Genomic DNA, 12,937 nt, shown 5'->3' with positions numbered 1-12,937 from the left:
CTAATTTGTAGTAGTTCTTTATATATTTGCTCTTTTTGTACATTTTCGCATAGTATCTCATAATTTATCTAGCCTGTTGTCACTTGTCCTCCTCAGCCTTTTTAAAAATCCTGTTGAGTATCTGATGTGTATCTCTTTGAGTGTCTAGATAAGACCACTGGAAGAAATTCCTTGATTATAGATACTGTGAGATTTTGTAATAGACTAACAAGGGAGGTGACAGAATCTTTTTTGGTACAAACTACTCTAAGAAATCAAATCCTTTTGGTTTTGTTTATCCCTCTAAGTTAACCTTTAACTTAAATTTTGTCTTTTATAGGTTCTGTACTTTTTTGTCAGCTATGGATACTTTTTAAAAGCTTTTTTAATTTTTTTTTAATTTTTTAATTTTTTTAAATTTTTTGTTTATTGCAGTAACATTGGTTTATGACATTGTAAAAATTTCAGGTGTACATCATTGTACTTCTATTTCTGCATAGATTACATCGTGTTCACCACCAAAATACTAAGTACAACCCATCACCACACACATGTACCGAATTATCCCTTTCACCCTCCTCCCACCCCCCTTCCCCTCTGGTAACCACCAATCCAATCTCTGTCCCTATGTGTTTGTTTATTGTTGTTATTATCTACTACTTAATGAAGGAAATCATACGGTATTTGACCTTCTCCCTCTGACTTATTTCACTTTGCATTATACCCTTAGTGTCCATCCATGTTGTCACAAATGGCTGGATTTCATCGTTTCTTATGGCTGAGTAGTATTCCATTGTGTATATATACCACAGCTTCTTTATCCATTCGTCCCTTGATGGGCACTTAGGTTGCTTCCAAGTCTTGGCTATTGTGAATAACGCTGCAATGAACAGAGGGGTGCATGTACCTTTACAAATTGGTGTTTTCAAGTTCTTTGGATAAATACCCAACAGTGGAATAGCTGGATCATATGGTAGTTCTATCCTTGATTTTTTGAGGAATCTCCATACTGTTTTCCATAGTGGCTGCACCAGTTTGCACTCCCACCAGCAGTGTATGAGAGTTCCCTTCTCTCCACATCCTCTCCAACACATGTTGTTTCCTGTCTTGTTAATTATAGCCATTCTGACGGGCATGAGGTGATATCTCATTGTAGTTTTGATTTGAATTTCCCTGATAGTTAGTGATTTTGAACATCTTTTCATGTGTCTGTTGGCCATCTGTATTTCTTCTTTGGAGAAATGTCTGTTCAGGTCTTTTGCCCATTTTTTAATTGGGTTGGTAGTTTTTTTGTTGTTGAGATGCATGAGTTCTTTATATATTTTGGAGATTAAGCCCTTATCAGAAGTATGGTTTGCAAATATCTTCTCCCAATTGTTAGGTTGTCTTTTCGTTTTGTTGATGGTTTCCTTTGCTGTGCAGAAGCTTTTTAGTTTGATGTAGTCCCATTTGTTTATTTTTTCTATTGTTTCTCTTGCCCGGTCAGACGTGGTGTTTGAAAATATGTTGCTAAGACCGATGTCGAAGAGCGTACTGCCTATGTTTTCTTCTAGAAGTTTCACAGTTTCAGGTCTTACATTCAAGTCTTTAATCCATTTGGAGTTAATTTTTGTGTATGGTGTAAGGTAAGGGTCTACTTTCATTTTTTTGCATATGGCTATCCAGTTTTCCCAACACCATTTGTTGAAGAGACTTTCTTTTCCCCATTGTATGTTCTTGTTAAAAGCTTTTTTTAAAAGAATTTTATCCAACATTTTGTTTTCAATAGCGTAGTTGTTTGATATTACTGGAAACTAACATTTAACTCTTTCTGTTCTTCTCCATCTGATTGCCATTATTAATTCTAATAATTGCCATTATTAGTTCTGTAGAAGCATTTCTGACCTCCTACGGTCAAGTTAGGTACCCCTAGTATGTGGTTCTATAGAACCCTTTACTTTCGTAGCACTTACCTATGTTAATATTGCTTAATTGCTTTTCCCCTTTGTCTAGACCATAGTTTCTTGATGGCAGGGACTATACCTGGTTTATTGTAGCCCCAGTGCATGGCATAGTGCACAGGAGGCACTTGAATTGTGATTAGGCTGCCATCATCTCTTTCCTGATTACTGCCTTAGTTTTCTGACTGGATTCCTGCCTCTAATCTTGCTCTTCTCCAGTCTTTCCTGCACTCTGAAACCAGTTTGCTCTTTGTGTAATACAAAGCCTCTCACTTACGTGACTCACCATTGCCCCAGCATAAAACCCTAATAGCAGTTTAAAATGGCTTGTGTGGCCTAGTTAATCTCTTATCACTACTCACTCTTGCTTCTGAGTTTTAGCCAGTGGGAATTACTTTAAGTTCCCTGCAAGTTCTGTTTCCTCTAGAGTTTTATGAACACATTGTTATTCCTTCGACCTGGAGCATCTTTATGCCCTCTTCCCCCAACAAAAGAAAATGTGGCTAATTCCTGTTCATTCTTAGGCCTAAGACTGCACATATTACTTCCTCTAGGAAGTCTTTGATCTTTCAGTGAGAGAGGGGTTTGAATTGTGTGCGGCCTTAGGGCTCTGTGCTTCTATCTTCAAAACATGTCTCAGTTACTTGTTTATTGTCTGTATTCCTCAGTATCTCATAATCTACCCAGGGCTGAGTTAGGCATATTGACTCTTATATCTTGTGCATCTAGCACAGTTCTGATTCATGTAGGCATTCAATAAAAGCATTGAATGAATGCTAATTTAGACATTATTTCCTGCAAGTTGCAGAAGAGTGTCTTAAGAGTGTTTTAAATGTCTGTCCAAGGTTACAACTGTTAACCAAATCTCAGATTTATTATTTATTAATATATTTTATGGTGAGGTTATTTTTAAATTGTGACCTCTGAAAGTATTTTCTTCTAGGCCAGACTGCTAGAAAGAGAACTGAATCCATACTGGAAGGATGGTGGGACAGGTCTTCCACCAGAAGACTGTAATGTGTCGTCAGTTACTAAAGGTATTCATATATTTTGGTTGTAGCCACACAGGCGTTTCTTATTACTTGGTATTAAGAGAATGATCTGAGTTTGTTGGTAGATTGGCAAGATGTATTATGAATTCCAAAAATGAATAATAACCCAAATCAGATTTTGAGATGTATTAAATCTAAAGTTTATGACTGGTTATTTAAATATTTCTGCTTGATGCTGTAATTTTGATCAAGTCTGGAATTATCTGTGCCTGTTTCTATATTGGCAAAACAACGATAAGTTTATTGATTGAAATTTTGTTATTGATGTGAAATTTGTATGGTTTCGTATTATGAGCATCTGTGGATGATTTCTGAAGGTTCAGTTTACATATGACAAAGCGTTGATAAAATGTTTGCTGTCTTTTGAGGCCTTATTTAAATTATTAGTACTTGGGAAGATTATTTTAATTATGATATATGTGGGAGCAAATTGATTGGATATATATTTTTATACTTGATAATGTTTTCGTATTTGAGTTTCTGTTTTGAATGGATTAATACAACTATGGTTCTGTGAGGATAATAATAATGCTTTGGTTTGTTACATTCTATAACAAAATGTAAAAAGTATTGTCTGTGAAATTTCATATCTTCAGAAATTCCTACTTTGCTAGCATTCATCAAAATTTTATTGACCGTAGGATAGTGCTGTTATTTTCCAGTAGATGGAGACAAAATATCTGTATCACAGAATCATAATTTATTCCATAATTTAAAAAATACTTATATGCCAAATAAGTGTTGCATTGACAACTCTATGAAAAGTGTATTTAATTATAATTAACCCAGTAGATAGATAGTATTGTAGATTATGATGTTATCTTTTCATCTTAGGGATTTATCTGTAGAATATTTTCCTGCTTTTTATGCATAGTTTATTTTCATTTTGGCCATTTGTTAAAATTCTTTGTATTTTATGTAGAGATGTCCCTAGAGCCACCTTATAGTTTCCTTTATAATTTTTATTTAGCAGTTTTACTTAATAGTAATTGTAACATTTTATTGCCTTTCAGCATAGGCAGATATGTCTCTGCTGGGTTTATATAATATTAACTGTAGTCATACAATGGTCTCTTTGAAATACTGTTTTTTAGAAACTTAAATAGTAGTTTGGGGAGCAGTAAGTTACCTCAGTGAACCATTACTATATAGGACTGATTTTATGATCCAGGCTTTTGCCACCCCTATTGTCAGAGGACAGTCAATATGTTCATCTGCGGGGAAAACTTAGAATTGACAAACCCAGTCTTTGAGTATTTGCAGGCAACAGGTTCTTAACTTTACTGAGTGGAGAAGACCCCAAGTTCTACCTTAGGTGGTATCTTTCACCTGGCTGAAACAGCAGAATCAAAGACACTGGGAGAAAAATGACCTTACCTACAGCTTTTAGAGAGCCTTTCTCCCTTCTCCTTTCGTATCACCACTTTCCTTTCCCATAATATATTTATTTAGAAGGAGAGAAAATGACACCAACCTTCTGTCTGTCAGAGATTCAGATCCCAGAGTTGAAATTAAGTTTTAAAAAATGATCTGCAGGTTTTACTGCTTATGCAGATATTGGAGTTTTTGTGTTTAGACCATTGCTTGGGCTGAAATGGTTAGGCACCAAAGGTGTTGTAACATTAGTATTAAGGAGGTACTTGGAGGTGACAGTGTGTGTATAGTTAAGGACTCAGACTTTGGAGTTTAGCTACTTGGGGTTAGAATTTTGGCATTTCCACTTATTAGCTTCATTGATTTTGGCAAAGTTTCCTGACCTCTGTGGGTCCAATTTACTCATCTGTAATACGGAATAATTATAATACCTATCTTACTTAGTTATTGTGAGGATTAAATGAGAAAATCTTTTAGCACAGAATCTGGGATATTCAGAATCAGAATATTCAGTAAATACTCAATAATGATGACGATAGATTAAATGTTTTGGGAACATTTTATCAACAGTTTTTTGTACTGATTGAGGTGCCGTATTTTCAATAAATAATTCATTACTCTTGATTTTTTTTCCTTGGGGAAATTTAGGTGGAAAAGTAAGTAAACCATTTTCAGGGTTCATACAAAATTATTTTTAATCATATTTTAGTAATGGGAATATTTGTACAATTTTAAAGTTTACATGGCATATTTATATATCGGTTTATTTTCATAGCAACTATGTGAGGATAGCAAAGTAGATGTTATTGTCCTAATTTTATAGCTCAGGAAACTAAGGCTAAGAGTGGCCAGGTAATTTGCCTGTAGTCATGTGATAGTACTAGAACCCAGGTCTTCTTAGTCCCAGTCTAGTGTTAGTTACTCTGGGTTCTTCATTAGAAGACTGTATTTGTTACCAGGTAGTTGGTAGCAATTCTTGTTTACAAACTCTTTCATTGTGTTTTTGTTCTTCCTATTGATTTTTTTCTTCTTTTTTTTTTTGGCTTTCTCTTTTAGAATCTTTTGAGTTGGAAGAAATTTCAAAGGTGGTTTAAATCACCTGTCTTATTTTACAGATGCATAAGCAAAGGTTCAAAGAAGTTAATGACTTGCTTAAGATCTTACAACTATTTAGTAGTAGCAGCAAGACTAAAATCCAGGTCTCCTGTTATTTAGTGTATTGCTATTTTTATTCTTCTGAGAAAAATAGGGAATGTAGCCTAGCCTAGGTTCATTTGGTTGTATTTCGTCTGTAACAATATAACTTTCAATTATGATGGAAGCATATACTTCAGTCTCTTAATTTTTGACTTATAAAAAACAGATTTTAGATACAGGTATATATTAAGTGCTGCATACTGAAGGAAGTAAAAATTGTATTAAAAATTAAAAAGTTACTACCTTAGAGACAGGCACCTCCACACCCTAAGGATTCCTGGTATAAGGGGGAACGTTTATCGATCCTGACTGACTCTATTCATGGAAGACCCACCCTAAACTGTTCGGGGAAGAATTGAGAACAAGAGAGTGCTCCAGAGGGATAAGTTTGGGAGGGTCGGGGTGGAGGGGGTCCAGATGGAGACGCGTGTGTGTAACCTGATAATCGCTTCGCGCCATAGCAATTCGCGCCATAAAATGTAACTGTTTAAATGTTTTAAATTAGCCAATCATGTAAGACCGCGCCAACCTTTTCCCGCTTTGTGCTTCCAAACCCTATATAAGAACTTGCCCTTTAAGGTCCGGGGTCGACTCCTCTGTCTCCTGCGAGAGATACGTGTCGACCCGGAGCTCCGCTTACTAAACCTCTTGCGTTTGCATCAAGCTCGGTCTTCTGTGTCTGTGGGTCCGCGCCTTCCCGAGACTGGAGTTGGGGTTTCCTTTTTGGGATCCTACAATACCAATGAATTAATTATAATTATTTGATATATCTTTATCTCAGTATAGAGGACAAGGGACTGTGACTTAAGTTTTTACTTCCTCCTATGTATAACAAATTTTCGTATTCATAGTAAATATTCACTAAATATTTTTTGGATTGAATTTCGTGATGGTGCTGCGAGTTGGTATTTTTTGTTTGCTTTTTAAATATTAAATTTGGTGATTTCTCTTGTTAAAAATATGTCATTATTGATATCTCTAATTATAAGATTAATAAGACTATTGAAATAGAACGTATATTTAACTAAAGGTAACATTATTATATAAATATTTCTAAAATTGTAGATTTTACTCCTGACTGAATTGGCTAAAAATTTTTATTCTTGTTAAATTTCCTTGATAAATGTCAACACAGAGGAATAAAAGCAGTCTTACTTTTTCTCTATTTTTTTTTTCTCTGAACTATGTTAATATACTGGTGATTGTTCAGGAAATTTTCGCTATGCGTATCAGCATTTCATCAGTCACAGATAACTCTTTGGAGTAAACAATTTAATTATTTAGCTGGGACATTACCATAGGTATTAATTACAATGGGTTTTTCTTATCACTATGTAAATTGCAGATTTAGAGTAACTTCCTTGAGTAGTTGCATTGTTAATTTTGAACTCAAACTACATAAATAAGAAAAAAAGAGCAAGAGCAAAATAAACTTGAATGAAATGTGAATCATTAACTAGAGATCTAGGTTTTGGTACAAAGTATTTTAGACCTGTAAAGAAACAACACATTATCTTAGAAGAAATTGATTAGTAGAGATAAACTTTTGAGATTTAAATGAGGGACTGGAATTAGTTTGAGGATTGAAAAATCTTTTTTTTCTTTCTTTAAGTAAACTTTTTATTGAAGTTTAACACATATACAGAAAAGTACACAAAACGTAAGTATATAGACTGATCATTTTCACAAAGTGAAAACATCTGTGTAATCAGCACACAGTTTTAGAAGCAGTTTTAGAAACAGAACATTATTAGCATGTCCAGAGCTCCCTTTGTGGCCCTTCTAGTGACTAGCTGTTGCCAGGAGAGTAACCACTGTTTCTAGCACCAAAAATCAGTTTTTCCTGGAATCATACACTATTCCCTCTTTTGTTTCTTGCTTCTTTTGTCCACATTTTCAGATTCATTCGTGTTCTTGTGTAGAGTTGTAGTCCTTAATTCTCATTGCTGTATAGTAGTCTATTTTAGGAATATGTCATGATCTGTGGTATATATATATATATATATATATATCCATTTTACTGATGATGAACATTTGGGTTGTTTTCAGAGTGGGATTACTCCAGATTTTTCTGCTAAGAACATTCTTGTCTCTGTTGGGGTCTGTGTGTGTGCATTTTTGTTGGTTGTAGAGCTGGGGTGATGTAAAGCAGTCCTATTTTTGGGTGAGGAAAATAAGGAGGAGAGTTTTGACTTAAGTAATTGATTAGATTTCCTCTTTATGCATATCAGAAGTGTGATGTGTATAGAAGTAAATATAAGCTTAATAAATTTTGTTGAAGACATTCAGATTTTAATAGTTGGTAATCACCACTAAAGTAGAATATTTTGGTTTATAAATTTCAGCATTATTATCTATAATTTCCTTGTGTGTACTTTGTGCTGTATTTGAAGTAGCCTTTTCCCCCTTGTGTGTACCTTTATTCATTATTGGTTTCTGGGAATGCCCTGCCTGTTCTTATCTTTGTTCATAGAAATCCAGCTCATTGTTTTGAGCCTGGTTTGTGAAATTTTTCCTGACCTCTCATTTAGAAGTAATCCTTCCTTTTCTCATTTTTCTATAACTCTATATCTTTTTATAATATTTATCACATATTATCTTTATTGTAATTATTTATATTCTTTTATCTTCATTCTCTTACATTGCAGTATTTTTGAGGGTAGTTTTATTTATTTTTTCCTTGCTCATAGTTGCAAAACTCTGTACCTTGCATATTTAGGTACTCAAATATATGTTGAATTTAAATGCACTTATGATTTTATATGTTCAAGGAATAATATTTAATTTTATACTTTAGAAGTCATTATAGAAGCAATAAGTATTCTGTCATAACCACATGAGAAGTATAACTGACATTTAATATTGGAATTTAGTTTCAGTAGTAGAAGATGGTGGTTTAAGCTGGCTAAGGAAGTCTTATCAAAGAATGAAGGAACAAGCTGAGAAACAAAATAGAAATTTTGAAGACATTGTAGCTGAAAGATATGGGGTGAGTATTGGTATAAGGAGATATATATTATTTTCAGAGTTATATGAGAATTAAGTGTCTAACTTTGTCAGTGTTATGTGTCATGAAACACTTTAGGATTAATTGATATTAAATTTCAAATATGTGTATACTGTTGAAGCTATTTTCTGCTTTTTGTAATTATGTAAACTTATGTAGCATATTTTTATTGACATAATGAATATAAAATTTAAGTATGTAAAATGTAAGTGTGTGTTTAATATAAAAATAACATTTTCTCATTGTGAGAATATTTAAATAATACAGGAAAGCCTTCATACTACACCTCTAGAGATAACCACTGTTGAAATTTTGGTATATTTCGGAGTATTTGGTTTATTGCAGAGTTTTTATTATATTTCAGAGTTTTGGAATATAACAGATTTTCTTTTTAAGAATATGCTTTTAAAACAATGGAACCATGCAGCAGTACGTGATATTTTAGAGCCAGCTCCCCCATTCACCATGTGTGGATAATCTTTGTATTTCAGTGGCTATTGATGTCTTTTTTTAATTATTTCCAGAGGAAAGCAGGTATAGAAAGTAGTAAGATTTTGAAAATATAGACAAGCAAAAAATAAATAAAGGGAGAGAGAAAAATCATCCTAGTTTTAAGAGAAATTTTGTTAACATTTTAATATATATTTTTCCAGATTTTTTTTCTCTTTATTATATACTTTTAAAATAAACAGTTTCATAAAGTAGGCGCATAGAATACTTCCTCCTTCTTTCACTTAGTAATGTAGACATAGTTGAATGCCAGTAAATATATACATTTTAGTGGCCTCCTAATACTTTCACATATATTTATATGGTTTTACCATTATTGATTTATTTAATTGTCAACGAAGGGACATTTATAGGTTTTTGTCTTTCCCCTGTTAAGTAACACTTTGCTGACCATCTTTGTCCAATTCATTTTGCATACTTATCTAATAATTTTCTTAAATTAATTCATAAAAATGAAGTTGCTGTTTTAAAGGATATAGACACTTGAAGTGAGATGTATATTGCCAAATTTGTCGACAGAAAGAATGAACAAATTATACTCTCGTTACAGTCACTCTTTTATCACATGATTTTCTTTTTTCATGAGGAAGATCCGCCCTGAACTAACATCCGTGCTAATTCTCCTCTTTTTGCTGAGGAAGACTGGCTCTGAGCTAACATCTATTGCCAGTCCTCCCCCATTTTTTCCCCCAAAGCCCCAGTAGATAGTTGTATGTCATAGTTGCACATCCTTCTAGTTGCTGTATGTGGGACGCGGCTTCAGCATGGCTGGAGAAGCGGTGTGTCGGTGTGCGCCCGGGTTCTGAACCCAGGCTGCCAGTAGCAGAGCGCACGCACTCAACCGCTAAGCTTTGGGGCTGGCCCTATCACATGATTTTCAGCAGTAGGATTCTCATTCTTTATAGTCTGTGCTACTGTGATTGATAAATTTTTTCTTTGTTTTTATTTTTATACATTTGTTTACTAGTGAAATAAAAAAATTTTTTTTGGCTATTTGTGTGTTTAAGTGAACTGATTATTGATAGTATTTACCCATTTTTCTTTTGGGATATTGATTTAAGATCTTTAAATAAATCTGGTGAAATTTCTTCCTCTTAGTTTCATGTTTGTTTTTTACTTTGTTTATATGTATGCGCTATGGATACATTTTAAATATTTTTACCCAACAAAATCTATCAGCTTTTTTTTCTCGTGACTTAATGTTTCTGGTGTAATTCATTGACAAGCCTTCTCCACCCTGAAAATCATAAAAATGTGTACCTATATTTCCTTTGAGTACTTGTTCAGTTTTATTTTTTTATGTGCATCTTTAATCTTTCTGGAATATGTATTTGTGTATGGTGTAAAATAGGCATCTGACTTTCCTTAAGTCTTTAGATAGTTGTTTAGAATATATTAAATGAATCATTCTTTCCCCACTAATTTGAAGTGGCACATTTATTGTATATTAAATTGTCTTTTATAGAATGGGTCTGTTCTTTACTCTCATATGTATTCCATTAATTTTTCTGTTGTTTCTGGAGTTAGTATTGTACTGTTATAATTATTGTAGTTTTCAGTAACTCATGTAGATAGCAAATAATTACCGAACACCTCCTCGGTGGCAGAGCAGGTCATCTTTTATTAGTCATTAAAAAATTGGCTTTTCATTCCTGTGTGCTTATTTGTTAAATTTAGAATCATTTTGTCAGGTTCAAGCTCAACAGAAGCAAACGTTTTTCCAAAATCCGTAATAAATTTACAGCTCCTTTTGGAATTTTGATTTAAATTTAACTAAACATTTAGATACATCAAGGACAATTAATATCTTTATAATGTTGAGCTATCTCATCCTAAAATACCGGGTATTTCTCTATTCAAATTTTCATTTATATTCTTCAGTAAACTTCTCTGTGCAGTTATTACACATGTGTTGTTAAGGTTATTTTTAATTCTTTTTTAAAATTGTATATTAAATCTTTTTTCCCTTATGTTTTTTGACTTGCTGTTGGTGGTAGTCAACCAGTTTTCTAAAGTCTTGTCATTAAATCTAATGCTTTTTTTTTAATTGGGTTCTCTGAGAAAATAGTTACATGCAAGTGATTATTACTTTTGCTTCTCCTCCTCGCTATTACAATATTGAAACTTTCTTGTCTTATTGAGATGGAATTTCAGAACTTTGAGAAAAGCACTGGAAGCTAGTTTTCTTGTCTTTCTGTGTTTAAATTATGACTTCCTGCATTTAAGATGATTATCATCTTTAAAAGGTATCTTTGCATTCAAAGTTTAGTCAAAGCTGTTTTTTTGTTTGTTTGCTTTGTTCTTAAATTAGGAATGGGTGTCTAATTTTTATGAAATAACTTTTTTTGAATCCTTTTAGATATGATTTTTTTTCTTTTACTTGTTAATGAGATGAATTGCGTGAATACATTTTCTAATGTCGGACCATTCTTGCATTCTTTGAATGACTCCTATTTGATCATGGCATTTCCTTTAATATACTACTGAATTAAATGTGTTCATATTTTATTTTGAATTTATATCTTTATTTATATATATATGGCCTTTAGTTTTCTTTTTATGTTATTTTTATTGTTTTTATAGTAGGGGTTATTGTAAGTTTATTATTTGAATTGTGAAGTTTTATATAATTAGTTAATGCTTTAGAACAGTTAAGAATCACAGAATGAGGCATTTTGACATAGTAGTTAAAAACACTGGCTTTGTAATCAAATAGTCCTGAATTTCAGTATCAGGTTTGTTATTCTTTTGCTGTGTGACCTTAGTTTCATTTTTTTTTCCATTTTAAGAACAGTACTATTAGTATCAATCTCATAGAATTGTTGTGAAAATTAATAATAATTTGAGTGCTTTTCATGTGCCAAGCACTGTTAAAATGCTTTGTGTGTAATTAACTCGTGTAATACCCACAACAGTACTATTGTTTTGTGAATGAGGAAACTGAGGCCGACAGATGTTAAATAACTTAACCAAGATTACATGGTTAATAAGTAGATTTGAACCTGGATGTTGTTTCTAGAACCCACTTAAATGATCTAAAAGATGTAATATAATAAGCATTGGATAAATTGTAGTAATTGCTGTTTTTGTTGTTTTTATTATTACCATATTTTATTGAATCTAAGAAGCTACTAATTGTAGACACACCATTATTTAATGTATCACTAAGAAAGGAAAAAGCTACCTAAGAGGCAATGCTTTCTTTATGAAAATATTATCGCCTCGCTGCCATCATTTCTATTCTATTCATGTTGCCATTAAATTTAAGAAACACGTTAAACCTGTATTTTAAAAATAATTTTTTAAAAATTTTTTGTGAGGAAGATTAGCCCTGAGCTAACATCTGTTGCCAATCCTCCTCTTTTTGCTGAGGGAGGTTGGCTCTGGGCTGACATCCGTGCCCATCTTCCTCTACCTTGTATAGGACGCCACTACAGCATGGCTTGACAAGTAGTGCATTGGCATGCACCCAGGATCCGAACCTGTGAACCCCGGGCCGAGGAACTGGAATGCGCACACTTAACTGCTGCATGACTGGGCGGGCCCCTTAAAAATAATTTTAAAATGTGAAATGTTATAGATTATCTCTGCCTAGGCTAAGATGGTAACTTTAGCATATTTTGATCCTCCATCTCACTTTCCAGATTTTATTGAAATAAGATGAAATTTTCATTCCAGTTTAATACAAATTAGAAAAATATGAACTTCACAACTACAAGAACAGTTATTTACACTTAACCATTGTATTTGCCATTTGGTTTATAGCATGCCTTCCATTTTTCAGAGATCTTTGCCCTAATTCATTTATGGTTTGGCTTAATGATCCTGAGTAATTGTTCCCCCAGGATTAGTAAGTGACTTGCTTTCTGATTCCTGGC

The 12,937-nt window shown here is 33.1% G+C and overlaps 1 protein-coding gene across 4 annotated transcripts in view; it reads left to right on the top strand.

The window, feature by feature from the left end:
* CWF19L2 (CWF19 like cell cycle control factor 2) overlaps positions 1–12,937 on the top strand; it is a 119,020-nt gene that overhangs the window by 20,540 nt on the left and 85,543 nt on the right. For all 4 annotated transcript variants that reach the window (XM_014785203.2, XM_087433649.1, XM_014785202.2 and 1 more), the window contains exons 6-7: positions 2,863–2,956; positions 8,416–8,531. In XM_014785203.2, coding sequence (XP_014640689.2) covers positions 2,863–2,956; positions 8,416–8,531 — 210 coding nt within the window. The remainder of the gene's footprint in view (positions 1–2,862; positions 2,957–8,415; positions 8,532–12,937) is intronic.

Source organism: Ceratotherium simum, chromosome 7, assembly GCF_057802395.1.
Source record: "Ceratotherium simum simum isolate JZ-2026a chromosome 7, ASM5780239v1, whole genome shotgun sequence".
In the NCBI taxonomy this organism is placed as follows: domain Eukaryota; kingdom Metazoa; phylum Chordata; class Mammalia; order Perissodactyla; family Rhinocerotidae; genus Ceratotherium; species Ceratotherium simum.
The sequence above is the reverse complement of the archived record's forward strand: the minus strand, read 5'-3'. Positions and strand labels throughout refer to the sequence as shown.